The sequence below is a fragment of the Bos grunniens genome, chromosome 9 (genome assembly GCF_055505025.1).
Source record: "Bos grunniens cultivar Pamir isolate PY7600 chromosome 9, Bosgru_T2T1.0, whole genome shotgun sequence".
In the NCBI taxonomy this organism is placed as follows: Eukaryota; Metazoa; Chordata; class Mammalia; order Artiodactyla; family Bovidae; genus Bos; species Bos grunniens.
Window position 1 is genome coordinate 85,549,780 of NC_141173.1, and position 17,825 is coordinate 85,567,604.

General features: G+C 37.3%; 1 protein-coding gene across 11 annotated transcripts in view; it reads left to right on the plus strand.

Annotated features, from left to right (window-relative positions):
• The window catches only part of STXBP5 (syntaxin binding protein 5), a 159,507-nt gene that overhangs the window by 96,497 nt on the left and 45,185 nt on the right, over nucleotides 1-17,825 (plus strand). For 8 of the 11 annotated variants that reach the window (XR_015132471.1, XR_015132473.1, XR_015132470.1 and 5 more), the window contains exons 17-19: nucleotides 6,605-6,730; nucleotides 9,062-9,213; nucleotides 15,151-15,216. Coding sequence is in view for 6 of the 11 variants with exons in the window: in XM_086316630.1 (XP_086172756.1) it covers nucleotides 6,605-6,730; nucleotides 9,062-9,213; nucleotides 15,151-15,216 (344 nt within the window). In the remaining 5 variants the exon portion in view is untranslated. The remainder of the gene's footprint in view (nucleotides 1-6,604; nucleotides 6,731-9,061; nucleotides 9,214-15,150; nucleotides 15,217-17,825) is intronic. The other 3 variants (XR_015132474.1, XM_086316631.1, XM_086316634.1) reach the window with 1 other exon arrangement.

The following is a 17,825-nucleotide window of genomic DNA, read 5'->3' on the forward strand; positions in this document are numbered from 1 at the left end:
TGCATTTCACTGTGGTTAATCCAACTCATTTTTTTGTGGCACCAAGAGGAATATGATTGCATTCCATGATTTTATCCTTAAAGTAATAGGATTTGATCTCTAAACCCTACTGATGGACCAGCGTGGATTTTTCCTTTGTATCTAGCTCATTCTTCTCAGTCCATCATCATTTTTTAGTCTGGGTTTATATGTGGATCAAACATACACATTGACTGCTTCCTGGCACTCTGAAAATTCTGTTTTTTCAGCCTTTAGAGATATAGTTGTTTGGTAATCATTTTCTTTTTCTGAATCTTCTTTAATATCACAGCATTGTTATGTAAATGCATTTATTGTAGAAATCCAAATTTAATGCATTTTGCTTTTCTATAGGAGTAAATTGGACAAAATTTATTTTTACTTTTATATTATTGAATGGTTAAAATTTTTAAAGCATCAGTTCAGTTCACTCGCTCAGTCATGTCCAACCCTTTGCAACCACATGGACTGTAGCATGCCAAGCTTTCCTGTCCATCACCAACTCCTGGAGCTTACTCAAAGTCGTGTCCATTGAGTTGGTGATGCCATCCAACCATCTCATCCTGAGTCATCCCCTTCTCCTCTTGCCTTCAATCTTTCCCAGCATCAGGGTCTTTTCCAGTGAGTCAGTTCTTCACATCAGGTGGCAAAGTATTAAAGCTTCAGCTTCTGCATCAGTCCTTCAGTGAATATTCAGGACTGATTTCCTTTAGGATTGACTGGTTGGATCTCCTTGCAGTACAAGGGACTCTCAAGCGTATTCTCCAACACCACAGTTCAAAAACATCAATTCTTCAGTGTTCAGCTTTCTTTATAGTCCAACTCTCACATCCATACATGACTACTGGAAAAACCATAGCTTTGACTAGACGGATCTTTGTTGGCAAAGTAATGTCTCTGCTTTTTAATATGCTGTCTAGATTGGTCACTTGTAAAGCATATGAGCCTTAAAAATGGCATAGAAAGAAAACAAAGAGAGAGTTAAAATCACTGAATGATTTCATGAAGACTGAAGTGGGGTGCCATTGCCTTCTCCGATGATTAAAAGTATTATATTTACAGAGAAGTCAACTAGGGTATAAAGAGAAGTCAATTAGGGTCATCATGACTGAAAGTGTGTGGAAAATATCAGAGGTTGAATACAAAAGTTGGGGGCGAAAGGCAGACTGTAGTAGGTTCAAGATAGGGAGGGTAGTCAGAAAGACAGTTTCATTTGTTATATCATGTATGAAACGAGTTGCCAGTCCAGGTTTGATGCACGATACTGCATGCTTGGGGCTAGTGCACTGGGACGACCCAGAGGGATGATATGAGGAGGGAGGAGGGTTCAGGATGGGGAACACATGTATACCTGTGGTGGATTCATTTTGATATTTGGCAAAACTAATACAATTTGTAAAGTTTAAAAATAAAATAAAATTAAAAAAAAAAAAAAAGAACCAGGCTTTATACTGTTTTGACTTTAGGTCTACTAGAACCATTATTGAATGGTTCAATAGTTGCTGAGGAGAGTGTCTGCATAATCAAAAATGCATTCAACCAGAGATAAAGCAGATTTTTTTATATCACGATCACTCATGATATAGATCTATAGAAAAGTACAGCTTTTTTAATCTTCTTTATATGCTTACATAAATTTGAGATTGTGTTCTATGCCAGTGGTTCTCAAACAGGGATGATTTTGCTCCTCAGAATGCTTGGCAATGTCTGGAGACAAAATTTGTCACAACAGGAAGGACTGCTACTGGCATCTAATGTGAAAAGTGAAAGTCGTTCAGTGTCTGACTCTTTACAACCCCATGGCCTGTACAGTCCATGGAATTCTCCAGGCCAGGATACTGGAGTGGGTAGCCTTTCCCTTCTCCAGGGGATCTTCCCAACCCAAGAATCGAACCGGGGTCTCCTGCATTGCAGGTGGATTCTTGACCAGCTGAGCTACCAGGGAAGCCCAGACCAGGGTTGATGCACAACATCCTGCAGGGCACAGGACAGTGCTGCACAACAGATTCAGCCAGCTCAGGATGTCAGTAGTGCCAAGGATGAAACCTGATCTGACCTCAGAATATAAGCATTGAGGTTAAGCAGCTACTTTCGTAGAAAGGTCCTAGGTTTCTTCCCTCTTTCTCTCCCCCTTCCCCTCACTCCCTCCCCGCCCTCCCTACCCCCCGCCTTTCCTTTCTATCCCATGTATATACTTCCTTTCTGCTACAGTCTGGCATGCTTAGATAGAATGAGACTTGGCAATAAAAGAATTCTACATCTTTCCCTTTTGTTACTTACTCTGTAGTACTTTAAACTTAAATTTGTAAAATTTACATTAATGTCACTTCTTCCGATTTTCATGTATATTTCTGTTTTTTGTTTAATGTTTATAAGCATGTAAAGTAGTTTGTCTTTGAGGTTTGTTTTGGTAACAAATTTGAGATTTTTGTCTAAAATCCACATATTCACTAGTGACTTTTAAATCACAGGCAATTTGAATTATATATATATATATATACACACACACACACACACACACACACATTGTTTTTTTTACCATTTTAATAGTTTTCAGGTAAATGCGGTTCATGTTAACTGCACATCGTTTTAGTCCACAATCTCAAAAACCAATTTTAAAAGTCAGAGAGATAACTAAATTGATGTGAAAATAACTAATACTTAGATTTTGTTTGTTTTTTGTACAAATTATTTTTGTACTTTGTTTTTTTTCCCCCATTGAAGTATAGTTGATTTAGAGTGTTATATTTCTGCTGTACAGCAAAATGATTCAGTTATACCTATATATATGTATTCTTTTTTAAATATTCTTTTCCAGTATTCTTTATCATAGGATATTGAACATCGTTCCCTGTGCTATATAGTAGGACCTTGTTGTTTATTCATTCTATATAACCCCAGCCTCCCACTCCATCCCTCCCTGTACATAATTGTCTTTTGAAGAAACTTTTTAAAAGTAACTGTTTGATTTTGTTTTTAAGTATTTTAATTGTGCTTTTTTCAAAGTATTAGTCACATCAGACAAATTGTTTTGTAACTGCCAGGCCTCTAAACATTATTTTTAAATTTAAAATAGATTTGTACAAATTACGGAGCTTTTCATAAAAATAAGTTCTACCCTTTGTCTTTAAAAAGTAAACAAATGTATACCTGTGGCGGATTCATGTTGATATATGGCAAAACCAATACAATATTGTAAAGTTAAAAAATAAAATTAAAAAGTAAATTAATATATTAAAAACATTAAAATGATAACTTGCATATAACCATTATAAACATTAAATATAATGCCCACCCAGCCCTCATTTTGTATTTTTAAAATCTGACACATGTCATCATTTCTTGATTTGATTTCTAATTTTTTACCAGTTGAGGCTTTTTCAGCATGTTTGACTGTTTAAAGTTATTTTTGCCTAAGAATGTTTTTGTTTCATACTAAGTAAAATAAGAATTCCGTGACTTCTGTGTGTCTTCATCACTTACATCTAAAATGTGCCCATATATGCCTATCTGAAATTATCCCTGAATGCCTGTTCCTGCTCTTGAAAATCTGAGTGTGAGTATATAAGTGTGAAAGTCACTCAGTCCTGTGCAACTCTTTGCGACCCCATGGACTATATAAGTCCGTGGATATCTCCAGGTCAGAACTCTGGAGTGGGAAGCTGTTCCCTTCTCCAGGGTATATTCCCAACCCAGGGATTGAACCCAGGTCTCCAGCATTGCAGGCAGACTTTTTACCAACTGAACCACGAGGGCAGCCCTGAGAATCTAAGGTGCACATAAATATGCCAGAGGGAGAGTGGATACTTCCTTGAAGCTTATTTAATTGGTACAGGGAGAAAATAGCACCCTCAGACTCTGCAGGCTATGCTTGTATCAACAGAGGCTGTCTCTCGTGGACATGAAATGCTACTCAGTATTTATTTTTGTCTTTTGGGGTGGATGGCTGTAGCCGATCAGTGGGTGTTTCCCAGAGGAAAATTAGAACTTCTGCTTCAGCCAGTGTGTAGTTCTGAGTATATTAACTTGCAGACTTTGCACAGGCAGTTGTGACTGCAACTCAGTTCATTTTAAGAATACTCTTGGTGATTCACATTTCAGAAACTTGGACAATATCATGACCCTTTTCTTACCTGAACTGAGTCTAGCAAATATGACAGCAAGAGGTCTGGTGTGGTATTCTTGATCCAAAGGGTTCTCTGAGTTTAGTGGCAGGAGGTTAAATATAGAAAAGACTTCCAGCTGTCCTTCTTTGTACATTTACTTCAAGGCAGATGCCTCAAGAATCATTAGAATAACCAGGCTTTGTGTATGTTTTACAAGAACAATTACTGGAGAGTCTGTGCAATCAAAAATGTCCCCACCTTAAAGTAAAAGTAGATTTTTTTAATAGTAAAAGTAGTCACACAGATAGCTCATATTTTATACAAATTTTATCTTCCAAATTCACTTGAAGTTTACAAGTAATAAAGGTATTAGCTTAGTAACTTTATTCCTTAGAAAGTCTCACATTTATAGATAAACCCCTCCTTCGCTCCCTCTAACATGCTTATAACAAGTTTAACCAACATAAGTTTTGTGGGAACTCACTCAACATAAGTGAGTATAACTGTTTTGCTGAATAGTTCACTTGAAGACCCCTACTATCCCCTCAAAGTTACCACATCTTCTAAGACTAGCTCTTCATCCTGACACCTTTTTTCTTTTTCAAAACTTAGAATCACTGTCTTCTTTTTCTCCCCTCCTCCACCTCTAATCAGCCTGCAGCTCATTTATTCATTCCATAAATACTGAGTACCTCATCTGCTGGAGTATTAAAAGTAACCTTAATGGAGTTTATGAACCTTTTTGAGACTTAGTTCATGCATTTCAAATCTCTCTTATTATTTTACATCACACGAATCACAGGAAGTTCCTCATGAGTCGTCGTCTGCTACTTCATCTTGCGAAGTTCTACAGTTAATCTTCCCAAAATATTTCTCCTAAACCCTTCACTGTCTTTTAATTCTTTAATAATGAAAATGTATGCCTTTTGCATAATTTGGCCATTGAAAAAATTCTCTCATAGGCACTCACAGTATCCTTATACTGTGATTAAGTAAAATATTCCCACTTTCAAACAGGAAGACGTTAAGTGGCAGAACCAAGTGTCACACTGTAGCACTTCAGAGCCCTGAGTTCTTTCTACCAACATCAGACCTTTGCAGCCAGACCTCACAGACCCTCCAGTCTGGCCCTGGCCTATCTCGCTATAGTGACTTTTTTTTTTTTTAATTCTTACTACACATACCTTCTACTGTGACCAAACATATACACTTGTTAATCTTTGTCTATGGCTTTCCTACTTCTTTATCTTGTTAGCATACTTTTTTGCAAAAGCAATTTTTTGACAGTATCCAGCAGTTTTGGCAGAGAAGGCGATGGCGCCCCACTCCAGTACTCTTGCCTGGCCAATCCCATGGACGGAGGAGCCTGGTAGGCTGCAGTCCATGGGGTCGCAAAGAGTCGAACACGACTGGGTGGCTTCACTTTCACTTTTCACTTGCATGCGTTGGAGAAGGAAATGGCAACCCACTCGTATTCTTGCCTGGAGAATCCCAGGGACGGGGGAGCCTGGTGGGCTGCCGTCTATGGGGTCACACAGAGTCGGACACGACTGAAGTGACTTAGCAGCAGCAGCAGTTTTGGGGGGAAGAGTCTCTGCTGTCAAGGGGCTTCCCTGATAGCTCAGTTGATAAAGAATCCTCCTGCAATGTAGGAGACCCCAGTTTGATTCCTGGGTCGGGAAGATCTGCTGGAGAAGGGAAAGGCTACCCACCCCAGTATTCTTGGGCTTCCCTTGTGGCTCAGCTGGTAAAGAATTTGCCTGCAATGCGGGAGACCTGGGTTCAATCCCTGGGTTGGGAGGATCTCCTGGAGAAGGGAAAGGCTACCCACTCCAGTATTCTGGCCTGGAGAATTCCATGGACTGTATAGTCCGTGGGGTCTCAAAGAGACGGACACAACTGAGAGGCTTTCACTTCACTTGACTTCTGTGCTATCAAAAATACTACCAACTCAAAGTCAAAATAGATTTTTTAGTAGTAAAAGTGGTTATGCAAACAAAAATTGCTCACATATTTTATACATTTTCCTTAATTCCTTATGTTTTAGGCCAGTTTTCATCTACCTACACTGTACCTTTTTCAAGTTTTAAGTCTACTCTTCTATCTTGGGTTTTTTCTGTAACTTGATTTTTTTTCCTCTTAAGACCTAGAATGCAGCTTCTCTTTGTTCTTCTCTCCATCCTTCCCTGGTCTTCTTTCATTCCTCTCTACCCACTTCCTCCTTCTCCCCTTTCACTTCTCCCCTCCGTCCCCAATTTATATGTGGAACTTACCTGTGATTTCTTGCTTATCTGTGTGTTTTATCTCCAACTAGATTAAATGATTCTAGAGGACAGGATTCTGATTTTTGCATTTTATATCATATTCATTCAAATATAAAGTTATTTTTGTATAGTTATTGATGGATGACTTTATAATTATATAGGCTAATAAGATAATTGAAGATGTGTTAAAAGACAACACGTTTTCCTTTCTTACAGAGTTAAAAGTTCTCCACTTAAACAGTCTCCAGGTTATCAGACAGAATTAGTTATACAGTTGGTGTGGGTGGGTGGAGAACCACCACAACAAATAACCAGTCTGGCAGTTAATTCTTCCTATGGATTGTAAGTATAATTTATGTATTTCTGTGTCTCTTCATTGTATTCCATGCATTTTTATATTTTTAAAAAGAGAATGGGTGATCCTTATTATATCACTTAAAATGTTGTATAAGCTTCAATGTCAGATCAAATTCAGTGTTGATTTGGAACATAATTCTGTTCTGAATAATTTACTCTGGATGTGCTTATTACTACTTCCTTATCTAAAGTTAAATATCTCATGGATCAATGAATCTGTCCTCACCTTGATGTACTCTGAGAAATAATTTCCTTGTTAATATTTGGTATAATAAAGGTCTAACATCAACCGAAAAGACTATGTTCTAAATTGATTCTGTAAATGTTGAACCACAGCTGCATAATTTATTCTTTGTCCTCCCATAGTTAACTTGTAAAAACTATAAAGACATAGTAATAGCTTAGTAAAGTATTCATCTGCACTTCAGGTGTGTTTTTATTTATCAGTTCATGCCTTCAAGTGTATAGTGTTCGTAGTACATACTTTTTAATATAATAGGATAGAATCATAAAGTATTTACTTTTGTTTTAAAAATCAACACTGTCAGGCTTCCTGGTGGCTCAGTGGTATAGAATCCACCTACCAATGCAGGAGACACAGGTTCAGTCCCTAGTCCGGGAAGATCCCACCTCCCCAGAGTAACTTATGCCCGTACACCACAACTACTGAGCCTGTGCTGTAGAACCCAGGAGCTTCAACCACTGAGCCACGGACCTCAACTACCGAAGCCTGCATGCCCTAGAGCCTATGATCTGCAACAAGGGAAGCCATTGCAATGAGAAGCCCACGCACTGTGACTAGACAGTAATCCCGCTCGCCTCAACTAGATAAAAGACCATGTAGCAACAAAGACCCATTAAGTCAACATTGTGATAAAAGAGGAACCACATGCCAACTGTTTGGTCCAGAGCTGTTTATCTTGTGTAGGTCACTGTCTCCTTCCTTGATTCTAGCCCTAGGAACTCATTCCTCTTCCTTCTTCCTTCTAACAGCTACTACCACCTACACCATCTCTTGCATTTGTACACATAACTAAGACTGGCTACAGTCTGAAATAGTCTTCTCTAATGTCTTTTATTTGCTCTCCCACAATGTGAAAGTACAGACGTTTCTTTTGTTTTTTTTTTTTAATATTTTGCTGTCCACAGCCATAAGAGAAACAAACCGGAAATAAGAAGCAGTAGAATGTTTCAAAGGAGGTTGCAGATCAGTTGCTCACAGTCCTGATTGGGTTCACAACTATATTTTGTTTAGGCTTTTTTGTGTATTTTTAAAATTTGAACTAGTTGCCAAGACTTTTTAATGTGAAAATCCATATTTAGAGCTTTAATTGAAAAGTTTGGTTATCTAGCCCATGTCTCCATTCCTGGTCGGCCATAGTTAGCAGGAGCTGAGGTGAAGCGTCCCCTGTTTAGATGAGTTGTTCACTCTTCAGGTCACCACAGTACTTAGTTGGCATGTTCTACTTACCTATATAGCCCCTCTATGTATGTTAGTTCTCAACACCTGGCTTACGGGATCTTAAATGAATAAAGTTCCTTCATTCATAGTCGTTTTTATTCATAGTTTGTTTGTACTTCCTGACTCATGATTGAGAAAGTATTTGGAATACCCCAAAGGGAGGCCTCCGAGATTTATGCTTTCTATGTTTTACCCTTGACTGTGCTGCTGCTGCTGCTAAGTCGCTTCAGTCGTGTCCAACCCTGTGCGACCCCATAGACGGCAGCCCACCAGGCTCCCCTGTCCCTGGGATTCTCCAGGCAAGAACACTGGAGTGGGTTGCCATTTCCTTCTCCAATGCATGAAAGTGAAAAGTGAAAGTGAAGTCGTTCAGTCGTGTCCGACTCCTAGCAACCCCATGGACTGCAGCCTACCAGGCTCCCCCGTCCATGGGATTTTCCAGGCAAGAGTACTGGAGTGGGGTGCCATTGCCTTCTCCAACTCTTGACTGTAGGGATTACCAAAACTTTTCCAAATGTATAGTGCCCTATTCCCCCTTAGGAACGAATGTTTTCCCCTGAGGAATTCAAAATAGTCAGAAAAATAGATGTTCTATTGCTTAGTGTGGAGATTTATGTCTTTGGTTAAATTTCACCTCCTACATCAGATTTTTTTGTTGATTTGTACACATTGATACAGAAGATCTGCAGAGCTCCATCAGAAGGCATATGTAACCTATATTTGCATGTCTGTAATAGTGTTTTGTTTCAAAAGGAGTTTTCTTAAAGACCCATCATGCTTTTTTAGCCCTATAGACTACATTTTCTTCCAACTATGTAATTGTGCTAAAATGTTTGTTCTTTTCCTATTCCTAGGGTAGTTTTTGGCAATTGTAATGGCATTGCGATGGTTGACTACCTCCAGAAAGCAGTACTCCTCAACCTGGGCACTATTGAATTGTATGGCTCCAATGATCCTTATCGGAGAGAACCCCGATCTCCTCGTAAATCTCGACAACCTTCAGGAGGTAAAAAGAAAGAAATCCTGAGCTTTAGGATTTCCATAAATGCCAAGTTACTTCTGTGAATATAAGTATTTCCATTAGGTAAATAGCTTATCTGATTGTATCTGTTTTGTATAAACTGTCAAAAAAAAATAGTAAAAGGTATCAACCTCCTTTTTAGTTTTGTATTTTTATTAGTTTATGCATTTGTTTTTAATATTCTAGAGTTTTATTTAACATTGGGAAGGGACCACAGTTTCAGACTTCTTTGGCTAAATTACTATGACAGGAAAATTTATCATTACAGAACAAAAGTTAATTTCATAGTTCTGTCCCTTTTACTGTTTAATAGTGTGAGACCAGCAGTTTATTGTTTTGAGTATCAAAGAAATAATTTCCCACATGAAAAAGTAGATGCAAAAGTCAGTTTCAACTCTGTGAGATACAGCATTCTTGGACAGCTTGGATTAAGTGCAAGCCCAGATCCATTAAGAATTCTCTCTATAGCATTCTTTTGTGTTTGCTAGATAATTAATCTTATTTTAAATGTTTCAATACAATGCCTCATGGAACACATATATATTTTTAGCTGTTTATACCAGTATTACTCACCTTTTTTTTTTCCAAACCTCATGGCAGACACAGAAAATGACACTGGATCTCTGGCATGTAGACAGATGTTAATGGGGCCTCCAGTGGTGGTAACTGGCCTCTGAGCTCCAGACTCCCCAGGACCTGCCCAAGGGGACCAGGGATTCAAGAGAACTCCATCTGTGGCAGATGTAACCTAACCTGTTTGCAGAATGCCACTGGGAAGCCCTTATCTGCATCTCCTAACTCAGGCTCTCTGAATTAAAATTCTTTCTGACATTCATTTCTCAGTTGCTTTCAGGACATTTTTTGCTGATACTAAATACCTCTCATAATTCGCAACAGAAGAAAAGAAAAAGGTGATGGGTTATAGACCTTACTGTCACTTTGGCAATAGTTGAATATTTTTTTCTGTTTTTGTCTATGTGATCATTTTGTCATGTGTTATCTTCAGCAGAAATTGTTGTCCCAACCATACCATTCTAGTATCTGTCTCCTTTTTTTTCTTTTGCTTTTCGTTGCTTCACTGAGGCATGCTGATTGCGACTTCTTGCATGTGCGGCGTTTCTAGCTTATATTCTGAATCTGTGAAAAAACTCCGTTCTTCTTTTTTAAGTAAGTTATTCATTCCACGTCAGTAAAGTCATGACAGTGTATTTTGTCTGTAAAACTATTTTTTTCTCATTTATTTTTAAAAGAGCCTATCAAAGCATTCTATATCTAAAATAATATACTCATTACTTAAATTCATCTCATAATATATAAATGAAAACAGCTACTGAAATATTTGTGTTCCAATCCAGTTTCTTTATAAAGCAAAGAAATTAATATATAGTGTCAGAAAGTTAAACATTGTCTTGATAGAGAAGGAGTGGTAAAAGTTTTATTACTCACAAAATTAATTTCTTTTCTTGTTAGTACCTCATCATAGCTTACATAAAATTACTAGAAATTAAATACCTAAATTCATCCAAGGTTAGAGACCAATTCTGCCATGTGATTTTAATTTTTTTTCTTGCATTCCATTGCATCCTATTTTATTCTTTAATAAGCATTATTATATTATTCATATTATTATTTGCTTCAGTTTGTATTGAAGAGTTACACATTTAGGTATAAAGGTGTAAGCAGGAAAACTACTTAAGTTTTTATCAGTTTAAGATGTTATTGTTGTTATGCTCACTTGAACAATATTAAGGAGAAAGAAAAAGTTAAAAATTAAGAGAAAATTATTTTAAAACATACTTTAACATTTTAAGAATATTTGTGTCTTGCCTCTAATATATATTATTTATATTTTAAATTAAATCAAATATAGAATAATTGTTACTAAAATTCTTTGATTGCATTGATGCAAAAAAGAATTTTTTGCTAAAGTGTATATTTTAGCATATATTCTTGAAGTGAAGCCCAAATACCATGAAATTGTTCTTCTGTCTTTCATAATAGATCAGTATGAATGGAGAAACTTTTTTTTGCTGCTACTTGGTGCTAGTAGGTTTTCATAAAGAATATGATGGCACTCATGAAATTATTTTGTGAGATAAAACATTGTCATTGAAGTGTTTTGTAGCTGTCTTAAAATACAGTTGAACTATTGACTAAAATATCTACAGTATTTTCATAATAAAAATTATGAAACTCACAGGGTACAAGTAGAGGTGGTGAAGTATTCTGGCTACATATATGTATCTGCTGATTATCGTAATTCTGTTGGGTTGTTGACCAGAAAGTTCAATTGGGTTTTTCTATACCATCTTACCAGGTAGTACAGTGGTAAAGAATCCACCTGCCAGTGCAGGAGGCAAAAAGACATGGGTTCCATTCCTGGGTCGGGAAGATCCCTTGGAGTAGGAAATGGCAACCTACTCCAATGTCTTTGCCTGGAAAATTACATGGACAGAGAAGCCTGGCGGGGTACAGTCCATTCATGTCTCAAAGAGTCAAACACCCCCTGACACACACACATACCATCTTATGGAAAAGCCCAAACCAACTTTTCAGCCAGCACAGTGTTAAAACAGACCAAATTCTCTACCCTCATGTAGCTCACATTATACTGGAAAAGACAGAGTTTGAAAAGGTAAGTGGTATATAGTAAGTTACATAGAGGTGCCAAAGGAAAAAATAGCCAAATGAGGGGGATTTGAAATAGTGACAAGGGTGTTACATTCTAAATAGAGCATCTTGAACAAAGATTTAAAGGAGACAGCTGTTCTCCTTGAGGATGTCTGTAGAGAGAACATTTCAGGTAGAGAATAGCAAGTATAGTGGCTCAGAAGCAGTGTAACTAGTGAGTTCAAGGTTACAGTGAAGGGTCAGTGTGGATGAAAGAGTCAGGGAGATGGTGAAGTAGGTAGGAGAGGAAATAAAGTCAGAGAGGTAATGGGATACCCATAGTCACGTAATAAATACCACAGTCATGTACCATAGGATCATACACATCAACCAGTCTTCTTGGACTTGACTAGCTTTTACCCTGAGTCAGATGGAAAGCAAGCAAGGGATTTTTAGCTTATTCCAGAATTTAATAACTAAATTATTCCTATCACATTTAATTTAGCTTCCTAAATGATTCCTCCTAGGCTATTTTAAGAAGGAAAATTAACGTCTCTCACTACATTTTTATAGAGTTTAGTTGTCGTTCAGTCGCTAAGTTGTGTCCAACTCTTTGTGACCCCATGCACACACGAGGCTCTTCTGTCTTCCACTGTCTCCCAGAGTTTGCTCAAACAGTTGACAAAATACCAAAGACTTAAAATTTCAAAATTGATTATTTTTATTCAGTACCAGGCTCATTGTAATCCTGGAATATATTATCACTATTGATTTACTTAGTTGAGGAATATGAGATCACATGGTATTTGTCTTTCTCTGCCTCACTCACTTCACTTAGCATAATGTCCTCAAGGTCCATCCGAGTTGTCACAAATGGCAAAATTTCATCATTTTTATGGCTGAATAATATTCCATTGTATATTTATAACTCTTTTTCATCTAGACACTTTTTCATCAATGGACACTTGAATTATTTCCATATATCTCTACTGTTTAAAAACCTGTTATCTTAAGGCTTTATCAAGAAAAAGTTTATTTATATATATAGATATTATGTCAGAGATTAATACATGCATACCTATAATTAATCTATCATCTTAGAATTATAAAGAACTAGTTTTGCTTTTTTTCTAGAATCATTAGTTTGATGAAAGTTAAAAAGGAAAAAAAAACTGTCATTCAAAAGCTCCCTATTCAATGAAGACAGTAATACACAGTTCAAAATAGAAGACACTCCTTATAAACTCAATTCAGTACTCGTGTGTGCTCAGTTGCTTCAGTCATGTCTGATTCTTTGTGACCCTATGGACTGTAGCCCACCAGGCTCCTCTGTCCGTGGAATTCTCCAGGCAAGAGTACTGGAGTGGGTTCCCATCCCCTCCTCCAGGGGAGCTTCCCGAGCTAGGGATCGAACTTGTGTCCCTTATGTCTCCTGCGTTGTCAGGCAGGTTCCTTACCACTAGCGCCACCTGGGAAGCCCAGTTCAGTGCTTAGTGAAAGTGAAAGTGAAGTCGCTCATTCGTGTCCGACCCTCAGCGACCCCATGGGTTGCAGCCTACCAGGCTCCTCTGTCCATGGGATTTTCCAGGCAGGAGTACTGGAGTGGGATGCCATTGCCTTCTCCGAATTTAGTACTTAGCATTCTCTAAATGTTACTGTAAGAGCTCTCTTAGGGACTGTAAAGATTGTGACGTTATGTCTTTTACCAGAGGAATAGAAAGGTAGATACTGTTAATAACGTGCACATACATTGATTTCATACCTGATAACTTCTGAGGCCTAGACATGCAGCTTTTGTCCAGCTATCCCAAGCTCCCTGGCTATGAGTGTCCTAGATGGCATCTTCCAATAGAAGGCTGTTTCATCTACACTGGAAATCTGTTGACTGGTCTAGCCACCTCCATTAATTATCTTACTAGACTTCCTGGATAACTTGCTGCTTCACTTTGTACTTTTATGTTGTGGAGATGGCTTCTGTTCCTAATCCTTATGAACCAGCCTCTTCCAGCTTCAGAGTTTTGTGCAGCTTCCATGCCTCTCTCAGTCTTCATAAAATTAAAGAGAGTTAAGGGCCTTGCTCTGGATTGGGTTTTGGGTTAAAGGGATGTTGTGACTGATGGAATCTTCTATCCAGACCACTGAAGCTTTCTGTCTGTCAAAGAGTAAGGCCATTTCACTTGATCATTCATGTGTTCATTGGAGTAGCACTTTGAACTTCCTTCAAGAACTTTTCCTTTGCTGTCACAACTTGGATAACTGTTTGCCTTAAGAGGTCTAGATTGTAGCCTTTCTGAGTTTTTGACATGCCTTCCTCACCAAGCTTAATTATTTCTGGTTTTGGATTTAAAGAGAACGGAGAGTGACTGACTGACTCTTCCTTTCACCTGAACCTTAGAGGCCATTGTAGGGTTATTAACTGATGTACTTTTAGTTTTGTGTCTCAAGGAATAGGGAAAACTGAGGGGAGAGAGAGAAAGAGAAAGATGGGAAGGGCAGGTCAATGGAGCAGTCAGAACACAGATGTTTCTTAGCTAAGTTTGCTATCTTATGTGAGTGTGGTGTGTGGTGCCCCAAAACAATTAAAAATAGTAACATTAAAGATTGTGATCACAGATCATCATAGAAAATGTAATATTTCAAACTCTTTTGTTATTATTATGAGAATTAACGAAGATACGACATACAAACATGAAGTGACAAATACTGTTGAAAAAAAGGTCTCTGTAGGCCATCTCCATGCAGGGTACCCATAACCTTCAATTTGTTTTTCAAAAAAAGCAATTTCATCAAAATGCAATAAAACAAGGTATGATTGTATTTTAAATGTTGCAAATTTGATGGTACAAAATATTTTCTTAATTATTTGTCAGTAATATTTAAGGGAGTGTATTTGAAATATACTTAGCAGAAACAACTTTGAGATATGAGTTGAGAGTCCCTATAATGTAAAAAAAATCACCAAAAAAGTAACCAAATATTTTCCCTCAAGAGAAATTTAATAAGCAGTGTATCATATGCCCTCAAATCACTGACTTTGAACAAAATCCTGTGTTATGTCTAATGTCCTTGAAGAACAGCAGATTGAAAATTGTTACTTATTTAACTGATGACTTCTGTATTAGTTTTAATATCAGAATGCTCCTATATTCCTGTCTCAAAGCTATTAAACATAATATCAATGCCAGCGTAGTCTGATAACCTGCTGAGTTTTTAAAAATGGACTGTCATTAGATATGTACTGTAAATAGCAGGTACAACTGCAGTTACATAAACTTGTGTGTGGTATGACTTGGTCTGGCTTTTGTTTTTCAGCAGGTCTTTGCGATATTAGTGAAGGGGCAGTAGTCCCAGAAGATCGCTGCAAATCTCCAACTTCCGGTAATTTGCTTTTTATTTTATTAATAGTTGTAGTGCTACAAAAAATATAATGTGCAAAATTTTTATAGATAAACATTTAAAATACACCTACATGGAGCTTTTGTGTTACCTATTTATTCTTAAAATTATAACTATATTCTTTGCATTCTAATTAAGTTAAAAGAAATGCATTAGATAAAAATCTACAGGTATTACCTGTTGAGAGTAATGCAAGTGTTTTCTTAGCTTTCTAATATTTACACTTTTGGGGGGAAATAGATCTTATTTCTCATCGTTGGATCAGAAGTTTAGTTATCTGCAGTCTTATCTTTGCTCCTGGTAGTCCTGGAGTCAGCTGGTAAAATAGTGCTCTAATCCTTGAATAATGTCTATTTAAATGTTATGAGAGATTTTGTTATGAGAGATTTTTAACACTTATTGTCTAATGGTGACTGTGGACAGTTAGAATAATTGTAGACTAGTTATATTTGGTTTGGATTTGATCAAAGTAATATATAATTTTGTAGCTATATTAAAGCATTTGTCCTTTGTTATCCATATATTGGCCTTATGTAACCTATGTATGTGTTACTGTTTCAGAAGAACATTACTTTTAATTCTCCTTAATTAAAACTAGGAGGATCCTGAATTTATTGTTTTTTTTTTTTAGTGGATTGAAAATTTGCTAAAATTTAATAAGTTTAACTTCGTAATTTTAACAGACATGTTTGAAGGCTGGATCTTTTCATCAGCTTTCTCCTGGAAAGACTGTTCTTAGCTTAAAGTAACACTGTTCATGGACAGATTTTGATCTTCCATAGGTAGTTCTGCGATATCATAAATAGTTAAAAAATAGGAAAAACTAAAGTGCATTTTACTTCCTCATATTTCAGTTGACCATTTTATTAGCTATAGGACCATAAAAGCTTTTTTGAGGTTTTCTTTTTAAAATTGCATTTTCCTGATACTGCTCAAGCTAATCATTTCTTCTCTTAAAATATATACACCTTCTGGTTTTCTTATTATTTAAGTTTCACATTTAAGTTCAGTCATTACACTAATAAAACACATACAACTATAATATATATACTATTATATACTATATTAGGGCTAAACATTGGTAGCATAACACTGAACAAATAATGTGGAGCAGTATGTACTTCCTGTCTCACAGGATGAAAACTATTTCTGAATATAATTTTGAATTATAATCTCTCTTAATTATTGCTATTTTTCCTCCAACTATATACAGTACTATTCTGATCTTCTCACCTTAGCTCAAGGCCATATAATAGCAGTTATCAGTATGTTAAGTCTGTAAACCAAACTGGAAAACATGGACATGTGATATATTGTCTTTTAATATATTGAATAACCATCAAATGTGTTTTAACAAGATTTATCCAAAGTATATTAATACTCCTTTTAATCCTAAGGCATACTTTCAGTAGGTGTGTATAAATAACAATTTGAAATAACCCAACAAGAGGTAATTGTAGATAAATATGATCAGTTCAGTCAGTTCAGTCGCTCAGTCGTGTCCGACTCTTTGCAACCCCATGAATCGCAGCACGCCAGGCCTCCCTGTCCATCACCAACTCCCGGAGATTACCCAGACTCAGGTCCATCGAGTCAGTAGTGCCATCCAGCCATCTCATCCTCTGTCGTCCCCTTTCCTTCTGCCCCCAATCCCTCCCAGCATCAGGGTCTTTTCCAGTGAGTCAACTCTTCGCATGAGATGGCCAAAGTACTGGAGTTTCAGCTTAAGCATCATTCCTTCCAAAGAAATCCCAGGGCTGATCTACTTTAGGATAGACTGGTTGGAACTTCTTGCAGTCCAGGGCACTCTTAAGAGTCTTCTCCAACACCACAGTTCAAAAGCATCAATTCTTCAACACTCAGCTTTCCTCACAGTCCAACTCTCACATCCATACATGACCACTGGAAAAACCATGGCCTTGACTAGACAGACCTTTGTTGGCAAAGTAATGTCTCTGCTTTTCAATATGCTATCTAGGTTGGTCATAACTTTCCTTCCAAGAAGTAAGTGTCTTTTAATTTCATGGCTGCAGTCACCATCTATAGTGAATTTGGAGCCCCCAAAAATAAAGTCTGACAGTTTGCACTGTTTCCCCATCTATTTCCCGTGAAGTGATGGGACCAAATGCCATGATCTTAGTTTTCTGAATGTTCAGCTTTAAGCCAACTTTTTCACTCTCCACTTTCACTTTCATCAAGAGGCTTTTGAGTTCCTCTTCACTTTCTGCCATAAGGGTGGTGTTATCTGCATATCTGAGGTCATTGATATTTCTCCCAGTAATCTTGATTCCAGCTTGTGCTTCTTCCAGCCCAGCGTTTCTCATGATGTACACTGTATAGAAGTTAAATAAGCAGGGTGACAGTATACAGCCTTGACGTACTCTTTTTCCTATTTGGAACCAGTCTTTTGTTCTATGTCCAGTTCTAACTGTTGCTTCCTGACCTACATATAGGTTTCTCAAGAGGCAGGTCAGGTGCTCTGGTATTCCCATCTCTTTCAGAATTTTCCACAGTTGATTGTGATCCACACAGTCAAAGGCCTTGGCATAGTCAATAAAGCAGAAATAGATGTTTTTCTAGAACTCTCTTGC